Source organism: Perognathus longimembris, chromosome 7, assembly GCF_023159225.1.
Source record: "Perognathus longimembris pacificus isolate PPM17 chromosome 7, ASM2315922v1, whole genome shotgun sequence".
Classification (NCBI taxonomy): domain Eukaryota; kingdom Metazoa; phylum Chordata; class Mammalia; order Rodentia; family Heteromyidae; genus Perognathus; species Perognathus longimembris.
Window position 1 is genome coordinate 15,904,317 of NC_063167.1, and position 25,743 is coordinate 15,930,059.

Here is a 25,743-nt window from a genome sequence, read left to right on the forward strand (position 1 = left end):
CGAGTCTTTGTATTCAGAAATAGCCTACAATACCAAGCAAAATGATACTAAATTACTTGTATATCTTTGTTCTGTCAGTCAAAGGTATTTTATTAAGTACCTCGTGTGTGTGCTCAGCACTAAAGGTGAGTTGATAAAATGACACAACAAAATGGCATTTAGCCACACGCCTTTTCATGAAAAGAAAGAAATAAAAGATGATTGGCAATATTTGGAAATTGCAGATGTTTGCTAGAGGAAAAATTCAGTCAAGAATTTGTGCATATTAGTGCCTTGCCCATAATAGGTACTCAGTAATCAATTATTCTTATAGAGTCTCTTGCCATGGTTTGTAGTGTTTTATGAAATTTGTCTTAATTGAAAAAAAGACCAAATACTTCAAATAAGCTTATAGGCAGCTGTGTCCCGTTAAAAAAGTATAGGATTGTATAGTTAGTTTCTAGAATGTTCTTTTGCACTAGTTGTCACTTAGAAAGATGGGGTTCCTGTAGACTTTTGGTGCTAGGGGATACTTTGTCACTATGATGAAGTACGCGTTGTCAGATAAATAGCACACAAATAGTTCTTTCTGCTGGTCTGTTTATTTCTTTGTTATTGTTGTTTTTCATTGTAAAATGTTATCAATCAAACTATTGTAGCAGCTATAAAATAATTCACCAGCATGACAAAATAGTCAAAAAAAAGTCATCAGCACTTCAGAAATGAAAGCAACTTTTGAAATTTTCTTTTAAAATTGTCAAATATATTTTATGAAGAATTTATAAAAGGGGGGAATGATTGTAATTTATTGTTCATGACAGTTTCTGTTTTTGTTTTTTTTTTAATAAAGTAAGTTTCAACAACAACAAAAGGCCCTACAAATTCTACATTGCTGCTTTGGTGGGTAGTCTGCTATAGTGCTTTCTTCAATGAGCACAGAACAGCATATGCAACTTGAAATAGGGAACTTTCCAGACCTATCTATTAAATGAAGATCGTGTGTAGACACTTTCACTGAGGAAAAGTTATTACCAGTTTTCTGAAATTTTAATGTTCACTATACCCTGCTTTATTTACATCGTGTATAAGAGAAAGATGTATTCAGTTTGTTTGTTTTTTCTTCATGTAGCCTCTTTCAGCTGAGCAGACTCAATACTATGTTCCATTTACTAACATGGGGCCATGGTTTCTTTTGTGGGCAGCCCACAAGCCCTCTCTTTACTTTGCTGTTTTTGTTTTGTGTACCTGAGGCTAGTCTACTTGGTGGGTTCATTGAGATGGCAAGGCCATTCCAGAGACAGGAAGCACTGACTGCCTGCGACCCACTGATAGGAAAGCTGGTTACTCCTGCAATCGCCTTCAGAGACTGGAAGATTTTGCCTTCTACCCAAAAGTAACACTTTTAAATTGAATCCTAAACAAAGTATGTCTAGTTACCAATACTTGTGTAACCCTCACATGAATTTTATATCTGAACCTGTCCTGTCTTTGACTTTTCCATAGAAGCTGATTTGTTGGCACAGGAATTAACAGTAGCTAACAGTAGTTATTGAAGTAATGATGGTTTTACCCTAGGACAGTGTCAGTGCCTAATCTCTGACTCCAGGTGGAGTTTTCTCTTACCAGGAAGCTTTTATCTTTCTCTCTGAAGCCCTGGTGGTATCGGGGTGTTGTGGTTTCTTTTCCTTTAAATTCAAATGTTGCTTCTTTGATCAACCAATCATAAATATCCTCTAAAGTGCAGTGTAAACCCAGACAGTTGGTTTGTGGTTAGATAGTAACTCCTACTTGAGAAAACCTGCAGAGGCCACACCCCCAGAAGGCAAAGTGCATTTTTTTAAAGGCAGGACTTCTTCCACCTTCCAAGTGAGCTCCCATTGGTTAGAAGGGAATTGTTGAAAAACAATTCTAAAGCCTAGGCTTTTGACTTCACTCTTTCAGTTCCTGTTCAGCCTGGTGTTTCAAGCTTAGCTAGTCTTGAGCAGAAGTTAGTCAACCTGGTATTACAGAAGGGATCATGGTCTGGTGGCAAAAACACAGGCTTCAGTATGAGGATGTAAACTAGCTTTTGCTAATGGTATAGTAATTAATGTCTGTCATTGTGTAAATTACTTCATTCTGACCCTCAATTCTCATAGCTACAAAATGGAAATTATTTACATTTCAATCTTTGTACAGTTTTGATAAAAATGGCACACAAAATGTTTAGCATAGCACCTGGCATGTTAAGTTTTCATATGATGGTCATTGTTATTGTGTTCTAGCTTTGATAACAGGATGAATGGATAGATGGATGGATGGATGGATGGATGGACCAGTCTTTAGTTGTAGCTTTGATTTTCCTGTTTAGAAAAATCTTATGAAGACACTGCCTCCTCAAGGAAATGTTTGCCAATAATTCAATAATTTCAGGTCATTTATGGATCTCAGGAGCCCACAAGGACCCCAAGTTAAAGGACCCTGAGCTTTAGGCTCCTCTGAGTACCTATGTCTCCTAAGTTAAAAGGGACCATAGTCTAGTAGCAGAGAAGAATCTAGCAAATCTAGATCGTGTTGTTTCTTTACCTGAGTGTTGGTCAGATAATTCACTTTGTGCAAATTAATCAAACTGTACTTAAAAGTTTTACCCCCTCAGAAGCTTAGTATTGAGCCCAGGCTATCCCACATTCAAGATCTACCACCAAACTAGATGCCTAGCCAGCACTTAAAATTTTTGTTTTGTTTTGTTTTGTTTTGCTGCCAGTCCTGGGCCTTGGACTCAGGGCCTGAGCACTGTCCCTGGCTTCTCTTTGCTCAAGGCTAGTAGCACTCTGCCACTTGAGCCACAGCGCCTCTTCTGGCCGTTTTCTATATATGTGGTGCTGGGGAATCGAACCAAGGGCTTTGCCACTAGGCCATATTCCCAGCCCAGCAGCACTTAAAATTTTTATGCTTCACTGTAGATACTTTACTCAATAAAAATTATACTTATATATGTATAATTATACACACACACACGTATGCTGGGTTCTGGGTCCTAACTACTCAGGAAACTGAGATCTGATTATCGCAGTTCAAAGCCATCCCAGAGAGGAAAACAATAAACTACCATAAAAAGCTGGAAGTGGAAGTTGTGGCTCAAATGGTAGAGCACTAAACTTGAAGGGGGGGAAAAAAGCTCAGAGACAGTATCCAGGCTCTGGGTTCAAGCCCCAGGACCATCATCAAAATAAATAAATGTGGGGCCAAGTGCCAGTGGCTCATGTTTGTAACCCTAACCACTCAGACTGAGTGTTGGAGGATTATGACTCAATCAGCCTGGTAGAAAAAGTTCATCGGCCAAAGAAGCCAGACTCAAGGCATGGCTCAAGTAGTAGTTCAAACACTGATGGCAGTATAAAAATAAAGAAGCTAGCACTGGTGACTCATGCCTGTCATCCTAGTTTCTCAGGAGGCTGAGATTTGAGGACTGAGGTTCAAGGCTAATCCAGGCAGGAAAGTCCATGAGACTCTTATCTCCAATTAAGGACCAGAAAACCAGAACTAGCACTGTGGCTCATAGTGTTAGAGGGCTAGCCTTGAGCAAAAAAGCTCAGGGACAGCACTTAGGCCCTGAGTTTAAGCTCCATACAAAAAAAAAAAAAAGGTACTGGCTTGAGGTCATAGTGGAGCTCTTACCTAACATGCTCAGTGCCTTAGTTTCAAACCCAATACCACAAAACTAAAATAATAAATACATATTCACTGAAGCTAGAGACTATCAATGGTGATAGCTGTTGCCAGAGATGAGAAAGGACACAAACTGAAATCAGACCATTTACGTTTTCTGTTACCTTTCTTGAGTTCCCTTGACCTTTCAAATCCAGTTTCCCGTATGTTTAAATGAAGGACCTACCTGGCCGGGAGCATCATACGGACGCTCTGAAAGGACGTGACATGTGTGAGATGTGTAACATACTTCGTGAATGTCATTGTTCCCTGATCCCTCAGGAGGACTGAGGAAATGACTCAACTGCCTTTACTGCCAGTTTATACTGCTGATAGGTAGGTTTGTTTTGGTGGTACTGGGGCTTAAACTTAGGGGTTTGCACTTGCCAGGCAGGTAGGTGCTCTACTGCTTGAATCATGCTCTCAGCCCTTTTGCAAGATATGGTCTTGCTTTTTGTCCAGGATTAACCTGGACCGCCATCCTCCTATTTTTAATTCCTGCCATAGCTTTAATGACAGGCACATACCACCATGCCCAGGTTTTGTTGACTTTTAAATTTATTTTTTACCAGTCCTGGGGCTTGGACTCAGGGCCTGAGCACTGTCCCTGACTTCTTCCTGCTCAAGGCCAGCACTCTATCACCTGAACCACAGCACCACTTCTGGCTGTTTTCTGTATATGTGGTGCTGGGGAATCGAACCCAGGGCCTCAGGTATATGAGGCAAGCACTCTTGCCACTAGGCCGTATTCCCAGCCGGCTTTTGAATTTAGCTTACTTTTTTTTTTTTTACCACAATTATTACAGAAATCTTTTACATGCCATTATAGTAATATCCTGCCATTCTTTCTGCCTTACAGCCCTCTACAAGTATAATTCTCAAATAACAATCTCCTTTTCCCTGTTTTCTTTCCTCTTTCTGTTTGCTGGTCTCATGATTGATAATAAATCAGGTTGTCTGCTCTATCTCCCACATAGACACTACTTCAGGATGGTCAATGTAGATTTATTAACTGGTTTTATGCATACATCATAAGATTCATCAAACTATACCTTCCATATGTACATTCTACTGTATAATGATTCCATGTCAATAAAACTGTAGGTTAAAAAAAAAATCTGACGCCCTAAGCCAGGTATTGTGATACATGCCTGTGATCTCAGCATTCCAGAGGCTAAAGCTGGAGGGAAATGACAAATTTAAGTGCAAACTGGCCTACATGTGTCAGAAACAAATGATGCCCAATTTTCATCTCCTGATAATCAAAGGAAATTTCAGCATGTGGATCCCTTGCACTGCTCTTTCTCATCTATTGGAGCCTAATGTGAAAACAGGGTAAAATGCTGCAGTGGAAATCACACAGGTCAGACCATGGGACAGGTAGGAAAAGGTCAGTCTTTAGAACTTGCTTACTTCCTGCCAATCAATCAGCCAGCAAAGGCTCCAGTGCAGAAACCCCAGCCACCAGAACTCTAAGCCCTGGGTTCCCCCTCTGTTTCTCTCCCTCGTGTTTGAACTCAGCCAAGGCTCTGAGAAGAAGGAAAGAGAGGCTGGGAATGTGGCTTAGTGGTAGAGTGCTTGACTAGCATGCACGAAGCCCTGGGTTCAATTCCTCAGTACCACATATACAGTGGCTCAAGTGGTAGAGTGCTAGCCTTGAGCAAAAAAGAAACCAGGGACAGTGCTCAGGCCCTGAGTTCAAGCCCCAGAACTGGCAAAACAACACACACACACACACACACACACACACACACACACACGCACAAAAGCTGGCATCCACAAGAAAGAGTTTATGAGGGTATGCATTTTTCCACAGAGAGGGCCATAATGTTTAGTCAATGTCTAAGGTGGTCCAAAGCCCTGAGAACCACCATTGGAGTTGCATAAGGACCCATCAGCTGCTACCTGGGTTCAGGGAATGGGCTAGGGTTAAAAGAAGCAAGAATATCAGAGAGCTTGGAAGGCTCATGCTCCCCTCCTCCTCCTATCAGCCTGGAGCTGATTGGCTGTCTCCTGAGAAGTGACCATTCCTGTCTAAGTCCACATGTCAGAACACAACTACCAGAGTCTGCCAGGGTGCTGGGCCTTCTCCAGCTGGCTCACAAGCTAACCAGCCTACTCCAATCTTGATCTGGCCCTGCCTTCCCAGTAGCATTTCCTAAAGCTGAAAAGGGCATCCCCATGCTCTAATCCCAGCAAGAGGACAGGGGCAAATATTAGCTCTGGCATTCTTGTGGTCTCCCCCCAAGTATTGTGACTATGGGCTACAATTAGTTGTAGAGTCTGTACTTTTCAGGGCTAAACAACTTGTTTATCTAGGTCTCCGTTTCAGCAAAGGCCCAGCCCTACAAGGAGAAACTTCCTGACCTCAGTACATGCTTTAAGGACCAGTTCAAGCCCCACAGCTGACCCCCCCAAAAAATATTCAAAGGTCTTTGTGATAATTAGTCATTGTCACATTATAGGGTGTAGTCTCTAAGCTCTAACGTTCAATAACTTGGTCCATTCATAGAAAGTTACTAATGAGAAAAGGATATTACACATCCCCTGCTTTCAGCTGAGGAAATAAAACATAAAACACACGCGTAACACCAAACACAGTGATGCATGCCTGTGGTTCCTGCTATTTGAGGCAGAGACCAGGAGGACCATGGTTCAAACCTAGATCAGATAAAAAATTAGTGAGAGCTGGGCATTGGTGGTTCATACCCTGTAATCCTAGCTACTCAGGAGGCTGAGATTCGAGGATCATGGTTCAAAGCCAGCTCAAGCAGGAAAGTGCATGAGACTCTTATTTTTTAATTATTAAACTTTTTTCTTTATTGTTAAAGTGTGGTATAGAGGGGTTACAGATTCATATGTAACCATGAGACTCTTATCTCCAATTAACCCACAAAAGACTAGAAGTGACACTGTGGCTCAAAATGGTAGAGCACTAGCCTCGAGTGAAAAAGCTCAGGAACAGTGCCCAGGCTCTGTGTTCAAGCCCCACAACTGACAATACAGAAATAAATAATAACAACAAAAAGTTACTGAGACCTCCATCAAACAAGCAAGCTAAAAAGGTAATATATAGTAAAACAGAAGGTATAACTAAATAGGTCATAGCCTCAGGCTGGCCTGGTAAAAATGGACTCCCTATCTGAAAAGTGACCTAAAGCAAAAAAGGGTGAAGAAGTGGTTCAATTGGTATTACACTCAGCTAGCATTCTTTTTTCTTTTTTTATGGAGTCCTGGGGCTTGGACTCAGGGCCTAGGTAGGCACAGTCCCTCAGGGTTTTTGCTTAAGACTAGTGATCTATCACCAGAGCCACAGTTCTACTTCTGGCTTTGTGGTGGTTAATTGGAGGTAAAGTCTTGTAGACTTCTGCCTGGGCTGGCTTCAAACTACCATCCTCAGATCTCAGCCTCCAGAATAGCTAGGATAACAGGCATGAGCCACTGGCACCCAGCTTGCCTAACATTCTTGGGCCCTTATGCTCCATCCCTAGCACTGCAGGCGGGGTGGTGTGTGTGAAACAGAGACAGAGAAAAAGATACATTGTTATAAATTTGCTGTAAAACAACACCACGTGTAAGAAAAGGTCTTCCTTGGCCATGATTGGAGGGAACATCAACCATATATATTTGGAACATGGCTTGTGCTCCCCAGAATCACCCATAAGATTTGGAGCAGAGCTATAGTAACAAAAACAGCTTGGTATTAGCATAAAAACAGATCCGAAGATCAATGGACCAGAGTAGAAGACCTAGAAATAAAGCCAAATACTTAACGTTATCTGATTTTTGGAAAAAAGATAACCTCTTCAATAATTGGTGCTGGGAAAACTGGGCATCTGTATGCAGAAAGCTAAAAGTGGATCCCTGTTTGTCACCATGCACTAATCTCAATTCGAAGACCTCAACATCAAACGTGAAACTTTGAAATTACTGCAAGGAGTCAGAGAAACACTAGAACTCAAAGGCATAGGCAGAAACTTTTTGAAGGGCTGGGAATATGGCCTAGTGGCAAGAGTGCTTGCCTTGTATACATGAGGCCCTGGGTTTGATTCCTCAGCACCACATATACAGAAAATTGCCAGAAGTGGCGCTGTGGCTCAAGAGGTAGAGTGCTAGCCTTGAGCAAGAAGCAGCCAGGGACAGTGCTCAGGCCCTGAGTCCAAGCCCCAGGACTGGCCAAAAAAAAAAAAGAAACTTTTTGAAATGAGTCCTAGGGGTACAGCAGACAGAGAGAGAGACACTTGACAAATGGAATTACATCAAACTAAAAAGTTTCTGCACAACAAAGGACATAGTTACTGAACTAGAAAGACAGCCAACAGACTGAGAAGATCTTTACCAGTAATACATCAGACAAAGGCCTAATACCCAAAATACACAAGGAGTTGAAGAAATGAACCCCTCCCAAAGCTAATAAACCAATTACTCAATGGGCAAAGAAGCTAAGGAGAGACTGTACCAAAGAAGAGGTGAGAATGGCAGAGACGCACATGAGGAAACGTTCATCATTCTTGGCCATAAAGGAAATGCAAAGCAATACAACTCTGAGAGTTCATCTCACCCCAGTTAGACTGGCCAACATTGTGAATTCGAACAACAAATTTTGGCAGGGATGTGGGGAAAAGGAACCCTGCTGCACTGCTGGTGGGAATGTAAACTAGAACAACCACTCTGGACAGCAGTCTGGAGGTTCCTCAAAAAACTAAACATAGGCTGGGAATATGGTCTAGTGGCAAGAGTGCTTGCCTCTTATGTATGAAGCCCTGGGTTCGATTCCCCAGCACCACATATATAGAAAACGGCCAAAAGTGGCGCTGTGACTCAAGTGGCAGAGTGCTAGCCTTGAGCAAAAAGAAGCCAGGGACAGTGCTCAGGCCCTGAGTCCAAGGCCCAGGACTGGCCAAAAAAAAACAAAAAAAAAAAAACAACTAAACATGGACCTTCCCTACAACCCAGCCATACCACTCCTGAGCATCTACTCTGAACATCACAAGCCAGAATACCATAAAGATACTTGCACATCCATGCTCATTGCTATACTATTCACAATAGCCAAGTTGTAGAAACAGCCCAGATGCCCTACAATAGATGAGTGGATCCAAAAAAAATGTGGTACCTATGCACAATGGAATTTTACACAGCCAAGAGAAAGAATAATATGTCATTTTCAGGGAAATGGATGGACCTAGAATAAATCATGTTAAGTGAAGTAAGCCAAACTCAGAAAGACCAACAGTGCATGTTTTCTCTCATATACAGAAGTTTGGTCTAAAATACCAGGACATAATAAACTATGCAGTTCCCTAGCCATTCACACACAGTGAGACCAAAGGCGGATACTCTTAGGAGAGGAACAGAAAGAAACAATGCCTACGTGCATCTGATCATACAAAATACTTATTGGCTGGGAACATGGCTTAGTGGTAGAGTGCTTGCCTTGCATGTATGAAGCTCTGGGTTCGATTCCTCAGCACCACATAAACAGAAAAAGCCGGAAGTGGCACTGTGGCTCAAGAGGTACAATGCTAGCCTTGAGCAAAAAGAAGCTAGGGACAATGCTCAGGCCCTGAGTCCTAAGCAAGCCTCAGGACAGGCAAAAAAAAAAAAAAGATATATACTCTTAGCCAGGCACTGGTGGCTCACACCAATAATCCTAGGCACTCAGTCAATGAGACTTTTTTTTTTTTTGCTTAAGGCTAGCACACTGCCACTTGAGCCACAGCACCACTTCTGGCCATTTTCTATATGTGTGCTGCTGGGGAATCGAACCCAGGGCTTCAGGTATATGAGGCAAGCACTCTTGCCACTAGGCCATATTCCCTGCCCTCCATGAGACTCTTATCTCCAATTAACCACCAGAAAACTGGAAGTGATGCTGTAGCTCAAAGTGGTAGAGTGCTAGTAGCCTTGAGTGAAAAAGCTCAGGGACAGCACCAAGGCTCTGAGTTCAAGTCCCAGGACTGGCACTTTAAAAAAAATTCTAGATATTCAGGAGGCTGAGAATTGAAGTTTGAAACCAGCCCAGGCAAGAAAGTCCTTGAGACAGCGATCTCTTATTAACTAGTAAAATGCCAGAAATGGAGTTTCCACTCAAGTGATAGAACACTAGCCTTGAGTAAAAGAAGCCAGGCAAGAGGGTAATGGCTCAAGTTAAAGCCCCAGTATTAGCATAAGAATAATAATATTAACTCAATTAACCAGGGAGGCTTAGCATTTGGAAAGGGGTGTGCATCTAATAACCTTGTCTCAAAAAGCTACCCAGAGAGACTGACAAGTTTGTCATAGCAGGATATTTTAACATGCCTCTCTTCCTAACTGATAATAAAATATAAACCAAAATCCAGTAAGGACATGAAAGAGTAGATGCACGATGAATAAGCTCTCTCATGTCTTCTTCATCCACTGGTCTATACAGCACTCCACTGTCTTCATTTCTATAGAATTGCATAGTTGTTTTTGTTGTTGTCTGGAAAAGGGGGGTTGTGCTGCTACTGGAGCTTGAACTCAAGGCCTGGGTGCTGTCCCTTAGTTTTTCTCACTAAAGGCTGGTTCTCTACCACTTGAGCCACAACTCTACTGCTTTATGGTGGTTACTTGAAGATAAGAGTTTCATGAACTTTTCTGCCTGGGTTGGCTTTAAAACACGATCCTCAGATCTCAGACTTCTTGAGTAGCTAAGATTATAAGTATGAGCCACTAGTGCCAAGTTTGCTTGTTTGTTTTTGAGTCGGGGTCTCACGACATATCCCAAGCTGGCTTTGAATTCCTGATTCTCCTGCCTCAACCTCCCAAGTACTGAGAGAACATGTATGCGCCACCGGGTTCAGTCCTTAACATCATCCTGGGCACCTAGCCCAGGCAGAGGCAGTAACTTACTGTGTGAACCTCTGTGAGCCTGTTACTACTTCTGAAAAGTGGCCATAATAATAAATTGCTTCCCAGTGTGGTTATAAGTAACATTTTGTATCTGAAGTTAAATACTGTATTTTATAAAAAATAAATTTTAGTCTCAAAAAAATAATAAATTGCTTTCTAGAATAGTGCATATGAGCTATTTCATAAACCACAGGGAACACTATAAATGCAGGAGTAACTGTGGTGACTGGTTCACTGGCACTACAAAGCATCCAATGTCGAGGTGAAGATCCCTGGAGTGGTTCCACCAGGTGGAACAGAAGTACGAAGAATGCCCATGCCCAGAACTGGGTAGATGGCTCTTGTGCCTAGAAACACAGGAAATAGACAGATGAGGAGGGCTTGGGATAGGCTCTTGTTAGGTGCAGCCCGCCCTCTGGTGGATGAGCCTGGACAATCTTGAGCTTTCTAGGTGATCTGGGCTAAGCCACATCCCAGTGTGAAAGTTTCTCTCTCTCTCTCCTCTCTCTCTCTCTCTCTCTCTCTCTCTCTCTCTCTCTCTCTCTCTCTCTCTCTCTCTCTCTCTCCCTCTCTCTCTCTTTGTGCTGGGGGGCTTGAACTCAGGCATAGGCTGCCCCTTAGCTTTTTTCACTCAATGTTAGAGCTCTGCCACAACTCACTTCCAGCATTCATTGTGGTGGTTAATTGAAGGTAAGATCTTACAAACTTTCCTGCCTCAGCTGGTTCAAAATGCACTCCTCAGATCTCAGCCTCCTGTGTAGCTGGCGTGAGCTACTGGTGCCCAGCTAGCTCCTCAATTTCTGAACTTGCTCCCTGTGAGTCTTACAAGATGGGGAAGGATAACTTTGGAAATTATCACTGTGGCTTGTGTCATGTTAGGAAGTCTTTAAAGTGTGGAGCAATATCTGAGTGCAGTGGCTCAAGCCTGTAATCCTTAACTACTTGGGAGACAGAGGTGTGAGAATCATAGTCAGAGGCCAGTCCAGACCCCCCCCCCCAAAAAAAAGAAAATATTTGTGAAACTCCATGTCACCTAATGACTAGACACAACCCTGTCATCCAGTGACATGAAGAACAAATAGGAAGATCATAGTCCAGGCCAGCCTAGGGCTAGGGAGGGGGTGGGGAGGGAGTCAGAGTGGAAGCTTAACTCAGGGATAAACACCTCTAATCCTAGCTACTCAGGAGACTGAGATGGGAGAACCCCGGCTAGCGGAGGAGTCCTTGAGACCCTTATCTCCAATTAACCACCAGAAAACCAGAAGTGGCACTGGGGCTCCAAGTGGTAGAGCGCTGGCCTTGAGCCAAAAGAGCTCAGGGACCGCACTCAGGCCTGGAGTTCAAGCCCCACCCCTAGCTCTCCAGGGGAGGGATGAAGTCCCGAGGAGATTTGCTTCAGAGCTGACCTGACAAGCTCTACTCATCAAGATTGCTTTTTCTCTCTGACCTCTGCCCTTTCTTGGAAGGCTCTTCCTGGTCTCTGAGCAGGTTCCCATCCCAAGGGCTGCTACACTCCCAGGAGCTTGCAGGGCCATGGAGAGAGCGTCTCTGCCTCACCAGTCCCAGCCAAAGGTCTTATTGGCTCAAAGTGGATTGCTTGCCCCATCTTTAAGTCAATACTATAGCCTGAGAAATGTGATAGGGTTTTTTACATTAAGATCAAGTGCCCTATCCTGAGTCGTTACCCACTCTGGGAGCACAGGGAGACTGCCAGAGAAAGAGAAGCCGGTGCAGGGCTCACGCCTGTAATCCTCGCTATTCCAGAGGCTGAGCTATGAGGATCACAGTCTTGGCAGAAAAGTCCATGAGACTCTTATCTCCAATTAATTACCAAAAAGCCAGAAGTGGAGTCGTGGCTCAAGTGGTCCAGCCTTGAGGAAAGGGGGGGGGGGGGGACGAGGGAAGAAAAATCTGGGAGAGAACAGGAGAAGGGGTGACATTGTCCAAAAAGAAATGTAGTCTTTACCTGATTTTGTAACTGTTACCCCTTTGTGATATAACCTTTATAAAAGGTGATGTAACCTTTATAAAAAACAACTTAAAATGTTTTAAAGATTAGAAAAAAAAAGCTAAGGATAGCTCCAAGTTCAAGCACAAATACCAGCATAGAGGAATAAAAATAAAAATAAAATAAAGAGAGCTGAGAATGTGGCTTAGCGGTAGAGTGCTCGTCTACCATGCATGAAGCCCTGGGTTCAATTTCTCAGAACCACATACACAGAAAAAGCCAGAAGTGGCGCTGAGGCTCAAGTGATAGAGTGCTAGCCTTGAGCAAAAAGAAGCTCAGGGACAGAGTTCAAGCCCCAAGACTGGCAAAAATAAATAAATAAATAATAATAATAGATACAATCAAAGCACCCATTTTACATAGGATTTTGTTGGTAAGGGTGATTTTTGAGTATACAGCTGGTTGTGTGAAGCCTAGCAGCAGAGGAACTACTAGTAAAAGTGGGTGGTTTGTTATTCTAACAAGGGGATTAAACTGGAGAAAGCAGAACCCCTGCCTTTTTGGCCTTGTTCGTCCCTGGCCACATTGAGGTGCTCAGACAAACAAATGTCTACTGGCATCTTCCTCTCCACTACTTCCCCTGATAGCTGTGCTGTTGGCACTGGGGGGCTGGCTCGGCTCACAGCCGCACCCCTCAGAGTGGCAGGCGCCAGGGCCCAGCTATTGTTGTGGCTGAGGCTCTTTCCCAAAACGGAAAGCTTTGAATTACAGGGGAGCCGTGGCTGGAATCTCAGGAGCTCACCAGAGCCCCATCCAGCCAGCAAGGGGGCTCCTCCCTCTCAGAAACTGCAGCCTTCTAAAACCCTCTTCAGGGCACCCTGTCTTTTCTCTAAGTGCCCCAAGCCTTTCCCCCTCAGTCAGCCACCCCTCCCCAGTCATTTGTCTTCTGTGAGACCCCAGATCCTGCTGTCTTCTAGGCCTAAGATTCCCCCACCCCCAGCGGGATCAGAAATCCCCTAGGGGCTCAGCGTAGGTCTAACCCCCTGCTTTGAAGTTCCACCACTCCCCAGCAGAACAAATTGCCCCCTGCCCCAGGTCACCTGTTTTATCCCCGTCCGTGTCTGAGCAGCAGTGATTTCTCATTTGTGATGGGTCCTGAGCACTGCTGCCCTCTTTCTGCTCCCCCTGCCCCCCAGTTCCTGAGCAGACCCAGTGACTCAGGCAGGTATTCAAGATGATTTGTAGCCAGCAGCTGAGAGGAAGGCTGGTGGGGGGGGGGGGGGGTGAGTCAGAGGTTCAGGAAGGTGTCAATGGTGGGTGAAGATGCCCTTTCTGGACCACCCCCAAGGTGCCAGCTGCTTTCTCAAACCCACTGATGAACCCACCCTTATCGCACACTTCCCATTACACTTGGAGAGGTGAGCATGCAGCTCGAGGTCGCACAGCCACGGAGGGGAAAGTCAGGGTTGGAATGGGTGACTGTGACCTGGCCCAGGGCCTGCAGCTGACTGGTGAGGAAGGAAACCCACATCTCCTTTGGTACAGTGCGGGTCCGGGGTCTGAGGCCTGATCCGGTTATTCCCAGCACTGACTAGAGCTGCTCCCCCCATCGCCCGGCATCCCTGTCTTGAGAGGAGCTAGTTCTGACTCAGGCCCACTCCCAGCCCATCAAGGTGATCCGGGAATGGAGTCAGAAGCAGGAAGGAAACAGCCCTGAGACTTGGCCTCCCGCTGCCCCAGGTCCTGGCTGTAGGGCCGGAAGGAGTCACTTAAGGATCTCCCTGGGGACCCAGGACCAGAAGCTCTGGGCAAGTGTGGCTGAGAGCTGGGGCCAGCGGGCAGATAGATGAACCCATCCCCCACCCTCCCATCCCCCTCTCTCCTCTCTCCCCTGGCTTACCCAGAAAGCCCAGCCATTTGCCCTCTCCTCCATTCCCCTAGTCTGCCTGTGTGGTCCAGGGCCTGGGCCTGTCGCCTAGGCCTCTCTCCATTGGCATCCTGAGACTAGGAGGTATTGGCAACAAGGTTCTCAATCCCTCCCCCCCCCACCCCCAAGATCCCTGAGGGCAGAACTGTGTCACCACTCTGATTAAGGCTCCCCAGTGGGGTAGGGGTTGTCCCCCTTCTTTAAGCACTTGTGTATGGAGAATCAGAACCACTTCTGAAGCTTAGAGGACAGGTCACCCCCCCACCCCCCCATCCCCCACCCCCACCCCGGGGTAGCACTGTGTTGCCCCCTGGGTCCTCTCTTCCTGTAGTCTAGCATCTGTCCTGGATGCCCAGAACCGAGCTGTGAAGAGGCCCCTGCCTTCCTTTCCACCCAACCCGGATGCTCCATTAAGACCAAAGGGATATGGGGGGGGGGGTGTCAGTCAGATATCATAGCCCCAGCCTCCCCCTGGCAGGCCAGGTTTCCTGCCATTGACAGCATCCCAGCTGGGCCCAGCCCAGCCACCTCCCGCTTAACCCCTTCCAGCCCAGACAACTGTGCACCTGGCCTGCACCCCACCTACATCTGTACATTTTAGGGAAGGGAGAAACCATTTCCTTGGATTACATTGAGGACTAAATACATGAATGGTTGAATGAAGTAATTAAACAGCCTCTGACATATATCAATCGTCAATAAAAGTGTGCTATGAATCCTCATTGTCTGAGCGTTGGCTAAATCCTTTTCCCTCTCTGGTCTCTTCAGCTGCAAATATGAAAATTAATAAAAACCCATTTCCCAAAGATAGTCCTCTAGGGATTGTGACAATGTACTTAAAAGCATTTTGTATCGTGTTGTAACAACACAAAACGGAACTGCCAAGGACCAAAATAAAAGTGTGTGTGTGTGTGTGCGTGTGTGTGTGTGTGTGTGTGTGTACTGGAGCTTGAACTCAAGACCTTGTCCTCACTCTCCATTTGCTTTTTTTTCCCTCTATCATGGGCAATTCATTGATGGTCTGAGTCTCACAGACTTTCCTGCCCAGACTAGCTTTGAACCATAATCCTTAGAGCTCAGCCACCCCAGTAGCTGGGATTAGAGGCATGAGCCACCAAATCCCGTATTTAGGAATAGTGACCACCATCTTCGGGCAGGCCTTGACCCTGCCTGACAGGTAGGGGTGCAGTGGACAGAATGGATTTGGAGATGGGTTCTGAGCATATCCTTTTTTCTTCTCTGATTCTTTCTTTTTTCATATAAGTGGGGTTCATTCTCCCACTGAGCCCATTTCTAGGGCCCTCAGGGGTTGTCAAAGGAGATCAAAGAACAGAGAATTGAACTTGCTTTGCAAGCATTGAGAAGTGCTAGAAAGGAGGGAGGGAGGGGAGTTTTGCTAAGTGGCCTGCATGAGGGACCCCCTGGTAGCTGCACTTTGAACTCAGGCTGGAGCTTTCCTCTATGGGGGCTCCCCCCCACACATGACTTGGGCTTCTCCTTGAGACAAAAAATTTTTTTTTTCTCTGAGAGCCGGGCTCGGATGGCTCATGGCTGTGTTATCCTAGCTGCTCAGGAGGTTGAGACAGGAGGATCCTGGTTCCAAGTCAGCCGAAAAGTCCAAAACACAGAAGCTTGGCCCCAGCAGCCTCCCCTTGTCGCTCTCTTCCCAGCCATTTGCCATTGGGGCATCTTGGTCAGGGTGCGGCCCCTCATGAGCTCCTGCTTGGTGCCAGGTCTCCTGGCTACCTGCACATCAGCAGAACCATTGCATCCAGATTCCCAGACTAAAATGGAGACCAAGCTGGCCATCACCCAAGGAGAGGATCCCGTATGGCCTGAACTTGCCACCAAAGGAGAACTACAAGTCCACTAGCCTCCACTGAGCCCTCACAGTCAGTGTCAGGACATCTGCCCAGTGAGGGGTGTGGGGGAGGGAGGGCAGCAGTAGCATCCCTGCCCCAGGCCTCTGGAGGGAGCCTGGAGATCGGGAGGTCTTGGGTGGGGTCCCGGCACTGCCCGCAAGTTCCTGGTGTCTCCATGGTACACCGGTTAACTGGGCAGAGCCTATTGGGCTGTCCCTAAAATAAAGGAGCTGATCCATGGTTCCACTCCACTGAGATGTGATCAGGAAGGAGTTAACGGGGCCAGGCTGTGGGTCCGGAAGGGTTAATCTGGGGGGTGGAGGCTCTGCTTTTCCTGTGGAGAGCAAGGTTTGGCTGCCACCAAAGCTACTTCTAGTCCCGGCTGTCCCTCTTGCCCTCAGTCTGGACCTGCCCAAGGACCCCTGCAATTCAGTCTCCCCACGCAAAGGTGAGTTCATCCTGAACCCCCGGCTGGGTGGGAGCGCACTCAGGAGCCCAGAGTGGCAAGGCTGGCACCAAGCCGCTGAGCCTAGAAGCTGACCCGTGTCCAGAGCAGAAGCCAGGGGCAGAGTTGGGACCACTTACTCCATGACTGGGAGAGAGGAGGCAAAGGCCAGAGGGGACAAAGACAGCCACCAGGCTCTCAAGTGGGCTCTCTGTGCTGGGCGTCAAAGCCAGTCCAGAAGGCAGGAAAGAGATGGAGGGCAGTGAACTATTTTGGTGCTTGTGTTTAAGGACTTTTTATAGCCTCTCTACCCAGAGGAGGAGGGGACAGAGGGCACACATGAGGTCAGACAAGCTCAGTGCCCTCCTGGGACTTTGGAATCTGACCCCGTGACCCCACACAGTCCTTGGGAGAAGGGAAGGGACACTGTCAGGCTGTCCTGGATGGCTAGATCTTCATGTCTCCGGACAGGTTTACACAGACTTACTAGATGGGAGAGGTGCTGGTAAACTAAACAGGTTGAACTGGGAGGGAGAGTTGTCAGGGTCTCTATCCCAGAGGGGCTTCTTGGCTGGGGGTGTCTTGAGGATCCCATCCTTGCCTAGACTGTTCTTTTGTTGTCTCCAGATTCAAGGTCCCCTCCTGCCCAGCACCGGCACCCATGTGTCCCTCTCAGGAGACTGGGGGATGGGAGGCCAGGAGATAGGGGCAGGGTGGGGATATGCTGGGCCACGTGGGTGGCCTATTCTGTGAGCTGCCAAGGAAACTGGCAGCTCTTGATTTACAACCCTTCCTGCCCCTTTCCCCAGGACAAGGACAGTGGAGACGGGTCAGAGGTCTCCAGATGAGAAGGGGGCAGAAATCTACCCTGAGGGCAGATTTCTGGGCTTTGTGGGTTGCTGGGGAGAATCAGTAGAAGGAACTTTTTAGTGAGGCTTACTTGATTTTTTTTTTTTAGAAGCACAGGAACAGAGACAATGCAAGTGAAGGACCCTATCTTAACTAGTGCTGGACACTAGGACTCTGGCCTAATACTCAGAGGGACCTGAGGAGCCCCTTCCTCTCTCTCTAAGCCCAATTCCTGGCCTAAGGAATGGAAATGTTAGAGCTGGACGGGGTGATGTTTACAGTTGATTTTTTTGGAGTCCTCTTGGCAGGGGCACGGAGTGGCTGCCAGTAGCTGGCTGACAGGACCAGGGGACCACCTCCCTCTCCTTCCTGGACAGCCCTGCTTGGGCCTGGGCAGGGCAGTTGGCTGCAGTTACTGGAGGCTTCTAACCTGTGGTTATGTCTCTGACCTCGGTGCTTGGGGCGGGAAGGGTGGGCCGCATGAGAGCTAGCTTGTGGCCAGGGAGCCTCCTTGTCTTGGGCTTAAAGCTACTGGGTTGGGAAGAGGTATTTTTTCCGGTTAAGGCCACTTTGGGGAATTGGGCTGGAACCTGCCTGCTTTCCCTTTCCAAGTGTCCTGCTTGCAAAGCCCTGTGGACCACAGAGGCACGCTCAAAGGGGCTCATGTTTCTGAGTGACCAGAGAGCCCCCAACCAAAGTCTCTAAATGGACAGGGAGGTTAGCCTGGGTCTCTTTCCGCTCCCAGATCTGGCACTCGACCTAAGCAGATCGGGAAGAGGTGGTCAGCTGATCCTGTACCCAGGTATGCCTGCAGAGAGGAACAGTGACCCAACCTACCGTCTCTCTGCCCATTCCTCTTTTTGCAGACTCCAGGAAATCCCCGCCAATTGTCCTGGGCTCCTCCCCTGGCCGGGTCCCTGCGGCGCTCTATGGGGCACTGTCCTGCCCAGCTCTGCTAAGATGCCCCTGGCTTCTCCCTCCACCCAGTCCGGAGGACGGACCCCCAGCGCCGTGGAGAGGCTGGAGGCCGACAAGGCCAAGTATGTCAAGACACATCAGGTGATCGTCAGACGCCAAGAGCCAGCCCTCCGCGGGGGCCCCGGGCCGCTCACCCCGCACCCCTGCAATGAACTCGGGCGCCCCGCTTCTCCCCGGACGCCGGGGCCCGCCCGCCGGGGCAGCGGCCGGAGGCAGCCCAGGCCCGATTCGCTCATCTTCTACCGCCAGAAGCGAGACTGCAAGGCCTCGGTGAACAAAGAGAACGCCAAGGGCCAGGGGCTGGTGCGGCGCCTCTTCCTGGGCGCCTCCCGGGACGCCGCCCCCAGCAGCCCCGGCCCGGCGGAGCGGCCGGCCGCCGCCGCCGCCCCCGGGGGCTGGGCCGCGTCCCCGGACACGCCCGAGGCCGCCCGCAAGCGGGCGCTGTGCCCCTCGTGCTCGCTGCCGCTCTCGGAGAAGGAGCGCTTCTTCAACTACTGCGGCCTGGAGCGCGCGCTGGTGGAGGTGCTGGGCGCCGAGCGCTTCTCCCCGCAGAGCTGGGGCGCCGAGGCCGCGGGGCCCGCGCCGCCGCCCCCCGCCGCCGGGGACACCAGCGACTGGACTTCCAGCGACGGCGACACGGCCGGCGCCCCGGACGGCGCGGGGGGCGGCGGCGGCTCGGAGGCGGCCGGCTCCGCGCGGGACGGGCGGCCCGCCGTGTCGGTGGTGGAGCGCAACGCGCGCGTCATCCAGTGGCTGTACGGCTGCCAGCGCGCCCGGGCCCCGCCGAGGGAGTCCGAGGTGTGACGGGAGAGCTCCCCCGGAGCGCGGGGCTGGACCCGGCCCACCGCCCCGGCCGGGAGGACTCTCGCCTCGGAGGGCGCACGGCGCCTTTGCCCAGCCGCTTCCCTGCATCGTGGGTTCCCCTTTCTGAGCCTTGAGGAGGTGGAACCCCATGAGGCCTGCAGCCAAGGGGGGGGGGGGGGGACCGGGCGGCCTCGTGGCCCCTGTGGAGGCCGGGTCGGAGGCGTGATGGGGTGGAGGAGGGGGAAGAGGAGCGAGGCTACTGAATAAAGCTAACCTGAGATTTCAATGGGCCTCGAGTTTGGTTTAGGGGACGGAGGTGGAGGAAGCAGGTCCGGGCTGATGGGAGTGATGGCTGTGGGTAAATATTTAACCTCCCGGGGACCAAAGCCTGCACCCCGGGGTTATTAAAGCGCCAAGGTAGCAGATGATAATAACAGCAGCATCTTGGAATGGCTGTAACCCGTGTGGCTCCGTGCCTGGGATATCAAGGAGCTCGGTGCACAGCAGCTGCTTTGACCAGTACGGCCTCGCACTGACGCTGTGACAGCCGTCTCTCTGACACCCACGTGGGGGTGCATCCGTGCTAGATCCTGGGCAGGGATCCCCGGAATTCCCAGAGCTTTGCTGCCCCCTCGTGGTCGCTAGGAAGGGCCCAGCGGCCACTGAAACCGGGGATCCTCAGACCAGGGGTTTGTTACCTGCCCGAAATCTCAATTTCCCTCAGCGACACCCAAGGTCACCTGTTCCCCCTCAGTTTCCCCTTTCTAAGTCTCGGCGCATGCTCCTCCTCCCCGGGCTTCGGTTACTTTCTTCCCGCTCATCGCTCTGGGGTCGAAGCCTTCCTGACAGCCCTTCAGCTCGCCCGAGCCTCAGTTTGTCACGCCGTGTAGTTAAGTTCTCTGTGAGTCTCTGGCTGTTCTCACTGTGCAGGAACCGAGCACGGAGGAGGGCGAGAGGCCGAGCCTGTCCCCCCCGCCCCCCCCCCCCCGATTCCTGGTACAACTGTGCGGTGAACTTAGCCATCCATCCTGGCGCCACGATTTTCTCCGATTCCACCTGATGTCGCCCACTCCCCCCTCTGTCTGGGCAAAAAAAAACAAAACACTTGCACGGGGTGTCCGGTCAGGGTTTTAATGGAGAGGGAGCGGGGTCCGGAGCCCCTTCGGCCCCGGGCCTGCTAGTCGCCCTTGGGGGCCGCCTTCACCCTCATCTCGGCCAGCTTGTGGGTGAGGAAGCCCCACTTGAAGCCGGCCGTGGGGTCCGCCTCCTGCGGCTCGGGGCGCCGGGCGGCGTCCTCCGCGGCTTCATCCCCGGGCTCCGGGTCGGGGTCCGGGGTGGGCTCGGCGCCCCGCAGCATGGACGCGGCCAGCGCCTGCTGCTGCTGCCACCTGCTGGCGAACGCGTCCCAGAACCCCGGCCCGCGCGGCTCCGCCTCCGCCGCCTCCGCCACCGCCGCCGCCTGCGAGGGTGGCTGCGCCAGCGGGCTGCAAGACAGGGGTGAGGGCGGCGGGCCGGGGCGTGAGGGCGGCGGGTGGAGGGGCAGGGGTGAGGGCGGGGGGCAGGGGGAAGGGTGAAGGCGGCTGGCGGGGAGGGGGGGGCAGGGGTGAGGGCGCGGGCAGAGGGGCAGGGGTGAGGGCGGCGGGTGGGGGGTCAGGGATGAGGGCGGTGGGGGCAGGGGTGGAGGGCGGGGGCCAGGGGGGAAGGGTGAGGGCGGCTGGCGGGGAGGGGGGGCAGGGGTGAGGAGGGGCGGGGGGCAGGGGTTAGGGTGGTAGGGGCAGGGGTGAAGGCGGCAGGGCGGGGGTAGGGGTGAGGGCGGCGGGCCTGGGGGGGCAGGGGTGAGGGCGGGGGGGTGGGGGGGCGGGGGTGAGGGCGGGGGGGCGGGGGGGGGCGGGGGTGAGGGTGGGTGGTTGCAGGGTTGAGGGCCGCAGGGTGCAGGGTACCGGTGAGAGCAGCGGGCCGGAAGCCTGGGCTGGCTGGGGATGTAGGGCCAGATGGGGACATTGGGGACAGGTAATAGGGCGGGAGGAGTCAGAGGCCAGAACCTGCAGCCTGGGGAGGTTTCAGAGGCTCTGGGAAAGAGGTCAGGGTGCGACTGGGGGATTGGGTGACAGGTCTGGGAGAGCAGAGCGGCCTCCCTGGGGAGAGAACCCGGTCAGAGGTCCCCAGGAAAGCAAGAAGCAGGAGGAGCCAGGTCTGGGGAGCTGGGGGCGGGGCCAGATGGGCGTGGTTTCGCTGGGGGCGGAGCTAGATGAGTAGAGGGGACACCCACCCCACCCCACCCCACACAGGGCTTAGAGACTTGTTTAGATTTCACGGATGGAAAAGATGAGGCAAGGAAGGAAGTCAGGTTCTAGTTTTGAAGGGACGTAGGGAGAAGAAATTCTAGATCTGAAATTTAGGGGAGGGAGGACTTGGAGTGCGAAGGGGAAGATATAGGGGGAAGGACAGGCAATGAATTCAGTAGGAGCCTAGAGTCTGGAAAATTCCTTAGAGAGCTCAGTCTGGGAAGAGGTAGGGATGAATTGGGGAAGGAGAGATGGATGGGGGTTGGCTTGTATGTGTCTAGGCTGGAGGAACGAGCAGAAATGGATTGTGTGCCATAGAGAGCAAGCAGGTAGACTGAGTCTCTGTTGTCTGACCCTTTAGCTCTCGGCTAAAACAGTGTTTCCCAAACTGGTGTGCCTTCTGGTCCTCTGGGACCCCAGACTCCTCTGCCACATCCAACTGAATCAGATGGCTGCCCTCAGGCTCCCTTGGATGGTGAAGGTAGACAATATAGGGGACCCATTGACCTGGATCCAAACCAGAGACTGATGGGAGGAACAGCTTCTTAATCCTAACACAACTGGTAATTTTCTGCAAGATTTGATCTAATCTCCTAGGTAGGCCTGCTTTATCTTGGAACCAACATGTCAGAAAAGGGACCCCAGATGCCTCCCAGCACCACCCATTAAATACACACACATACTGGTCAGCACAGGATTCTGGTGGCAGCAGCTTGTCCTCATCTTCTTTGTTAAAGAGTGATGACATTGTCAGCCAGCCTTTCACCCCGACTCCCTGAACCTAGGAAGGGAGGGGCTGAGAGTTAGGGGAGAACCCAGCGCAGCCTCCTGGGGGCTTCATATCAGCTGTTAGGCTCCCCCCCCCCCCGGGATGGGATGGACAAAGAGAAAAGAACTCACCCTCCGCGCCAGCTGTGACATGGGGTTGAAGGCCTCCTCAGTGGGTTCTGCTGTCTCAGACTCCACTAACGCTGGGTTCTCCCTCTGAAACACAAGACCCCCCCCCCACATGAGAGAAGCCCCAGAGAAGTGGCATCTCCCTCCTCTACTGCCTGCCTGGTACATGCACATAAACAAGGTGCCCCAAACCCCACAGAACAAAACACACACACACACACACACACACACACACATCTATACCTCACACCTCCACCAGGGAGCATGAGAATATGTACAGGTGCAAAGACACTGGACACACACAAACACACACTTATATAGTAAATCCCTGCAGACATCCCTCAGGATACAAACCCGCCCACTTATAGACATACTTAAGACATATAAATAAGGACATGCGTGCTCACACACCTTTACCTGAGCATATTCTACATGGTTACAGCTCTTCACCTGTACATAGGTGTGCTGCAAAGTGCCTCCTCATCCATCAGATACAAAACCCCCCACAACCACAGACACCCACACACCACACACAAACAATCCCTGCAAATGCCTGCACTCAGTCATAGAAGCATAGATTCACACTGGATAACATCTAGGTCCAGTTTACAGCTGCACAAACCTCAATCCCAGCACTTTCTTTCTTTCTTTTTTTTTTTTTTTTCCAGTCCTGGGCCTTGAACTCAGGGCCTGAGCACTGTCCCTGGTTTCCTTTTGCTCAAGGCTAGCCCTCTGCCACTTGAGCCACAGCACCACTTCTGGCTGTTTTCTATATATGTGGTGCTGGGGAATCGAGCCCAGGGCTTCATGTATACGAGGCAAGCACTCTTGCCACTAGGCCACATCCTCAGCCCCAAACGCACTTTTTCACATAGTATATTTCAGATAAGCCCAGCTGGCACACCAACCTATTCCTACCCACCCATGCCCCCCCCCCAGTTAGTTCCTGCCTCTGTCATACCTATTTGTGCCAACTAACACTTATTTCAGCTTCTGAACATAAGATGGTTCCTAGTTTCAAAAGCTTAATGATTTGTATGTGTGTGGAATGTGTGTGTGTGTGCCAGCACTGGGCTTGAACTCAGGGCCTGAGCACTGCCTCTGAGCTCTTTTGCTCAAGGCTAGCACTCTATCACTTAAGCCACATCTCCACTTCAGGCATTTTTGTGGTTAATTGGAGGTAAGTCTCATAGACTTTTCCTGCCCAGGGTTTCTTTGAACCATGAGCCTCGGGTCTCAGCCTGAGTAGCTGGAATTACAGCATGAACCACCAGTGCCTAGCTGCTTTAGGATTTTTTTTTTTAAGCCAGACTTGTGCCTGTAATCCTAGCTACACAGGAGGCTAAGATCTAAGGATCAAGGTTTGAAGCCAGTCTGGGAAGGAAAGTCCATGAGACTCTCATCTCTAATTAATCCCCCCCCCCCAAGACAGAGCTCAAGTAGTAATGCCAGAATTGAGCAAAAAAGCTCACAGTCAGCAACCAGGCGCTGAGTTCAAGCCCCAAGAAAAGCACACACACACACACACACACACACACACACACACACACCCCATAATGAAACAGAGGCGGCTACAGTAACCCACAAAGCATAAGTGTCATTTCTCATTTCTTCTAGGAAATGGGGCTCACTACATCTCTAAAGACATTCCTCTTGTACCCTGCCCATTATAATGCTGTGTTAAGCTAAGGGTACCCATTTGACTACTGCTCACTGCTCCCAGAAGAATCTCTTCCATGTGGCAGCCCTTGAGATCATGGAGACAGTGCTCCCTCCTCCCATGCCCCCAGGACTTCTGTTCTGTTTTCTAGGATTTGTTAGATCCCCAACACTGAGCCATGCTGACTGCCTTTCCTGAATGTGCCCCAGGCTTGTGTCCATCTTCTGTCTCTCTTTGTACCTCTCATTCATACTGTGCCTCTTCCTTTGCACTCCCAGGAAGCATGGAGGGTACCCACCTCCTCTGCCAGCTCTTCCTCGGGTTCCCCACCGAAGGTCTGTAGCACTTTGGATTTGTAGGTTTTCCAGAAAGCCTGGTTCATGACTGCAGGGGAAAAGGGCCTGGCACTCAGGCCTTCCCTTCTGTGGTTCAGTAGGCACCAGTGGATCTGTCTTCAGGAACTCTTGGTAGAGCCAAGAGCCTGTCCCAGGGATTGGGTGACTTCATTAAAGATGCAATAACCTCCCTAACTGGCACAGGGCCCAGCCAGTGAACCCGATCCAAAGGTGTCTGAGATGGGGGAAAGTTTCTGCCACTTCAATCCTTGTCTTGACCCATACTGGATAGAAAAATGAAGACATCTCTATTCAGGGGCAAAATACTTGAGATCATCTATCTCTTAAGAGTCGTTCTAGAAAGGGCCCCTTCCATTTGTAGTCGTTGGGTCTAGAACTCCCACTGGAGCCTCCTGTGACTGTAGCCATACCAGCTGTGCCCACAACCCAGCCTGTCTTGTGTCCCCAATGCAGACTTTATGTGAACTGCAGTGGGAAGGTCCCCAGGCCCCCCTGAGCTTACATTTCACCCCTTTGTCTGGCCTGGAAACTTACTCGTGTCCCCAGGGATGCACGTGCTTGTCTCCCTGTTTCCTGGCAACAGGTTCCAAAGATCCGGAGGCCCTGAATTATTGCTGAGCTTCTCTGATCCTGTCCGGTGGAGTTAGCTCTGGACAGTCTAGGAGGCACCAGGCCTGGTGAATGAGGAGAGACCCACCCCGAGTACACAATGGCCTTTCTATAAGCACCTCTATGACTTCTTTTCTTTATTTTTTGTCTATCATGGAGCTTGAACTCAGGGCTGGGTGCTGTCCACTCAAAGTTAGTGCTCTACCACTTTGAGCCACACTGGTTTTCTGGTGGTTAATTGCAGATAAGAGTCTCATGGACTTTCCCCGCCTGTTCTAACCACAATCCTTAGATCTCAGCCTCCTGACTAGCTAGGATTACAGACCAGGCCTCCCTTTCCCCGCTGACCTCTACTACTTCTGTCTTCACTGCCTGAGAACTAGGATCTTTGAGACACACACGCACACAGTGCATTTGGGTGGGGCAGGGAAAGGCAGAGACCCAGGAAGATAATTGTGAGAAGCTTTGTGTCTGGATTTCTAGTGGGAGAGATAGGATGCCCAACTCAATCGTTGCCATTCGTGTATTAATTTATTCATGTCACAAACATTATCAGTGCCTACCAGAGATGATTAGGTTAA

The 25,743-nt window shown here is 50.0% G+C and overlaps 2 protein-coding genes across 3 annotated transcripts; one reads left to right on the plus strand and one right to left on the minus strand.

Annotated features, from left to right (window-relative positions):
- The first annotated feature begins 16,421 nt into the window (after positions 1–16,421).
- On the plus strand, positions 16,422–19,386 carry Fam110d (family with sequence similarity 110 member D). 2 transcript variants are annotated; one of them, XM_048349850.1, is made up of 2 exons: positions 16,422–16,727; positions 18,440–19,383. In XM_048349850.1, exon 2 carries the CDS (start codon positions 18,534–18,536, stop codon positions 19,353–19,355), a length of 822 nt encoding a protein of 273 aa, XP_048205807.1. In that variant the 5' UTR covers positions 16,422–16,727; positions 18,440–18,533; the 3' UTR covers positions 19,356–19,383. The 2 variants fall into 2 exon arrangements, with proteins under 2 accessions (XP_048205807.1, XP_048205808.1); XM_048349851.1 differs by lacking the exon at positions 16,422–16,727 and adding an exon at positions 16,755–18,375 and having other exon boundaries at positions 18,440–19,386.
- Positions 19,387–20,437: 1,051 nt separating this feature from the next.
- C7H1orf232 (chromosome 7 C1orf232 homolog) lies at positions 20,438–24,622 on the minus strand. Its single transcript, XM_048349852.1, has 4 exons — positions 24,496–24,622; positions 22,541–22,624; positions 22,324–22,421; positions 20,438–20,839 (listed from the first exon to the last, which is right to left on the minus strand). The coding sequence occupies exons 1-4, from the start codon at positions 24,577–24,579 to the stop codon at positions 20,533–20,535; spliced, it is 573 nt and encodes a 190-aa protein (XP_048205809.1). The 5' UTR covers positions 24,580–24,622; the 3' UTR covers positions 20,438–20,532.
- Between the last annotated feature and the right edge of the window lie 1,121 nt (positions 24,623–25,743).

What these genes read in the sequence shown, in the direction of transcription:
- Fam110d (XM_048349850.1), top strand. Translation starts at nt 18,534, where the DNA reads ATGCCCCTGGCTTCTCCCTCCACCCAGTCCGGAGGACGGACCCCCAGC.
- C7H1orf232 (XM_048349852.1), bottom strand. Translation starts at nt 24,579, where the DNA reads ATGAACCAGGCTTTCTGGAAAACCTACAAATCCAAAGTGCTACAGACC. An exon ending in AGGAAGAGCTGGCAGAGGAG is followed by an intron (nt 22,625 to 24,495) that starts GTGGGTACCCTC and finishes CTTGTGTTTCAG; the next exon opens with AGGGAGAACCCAGCGTTAGT. An exon ending in TGTCACAGCTGGCGCGGAGG is followed by an intron (nt 22,422 to 22,540) that starts GTGAGTTCTTTT and finishes CTCCCTTCCTAG; the next exon opens with GTTCAGGGAGTCGGGGTGAA.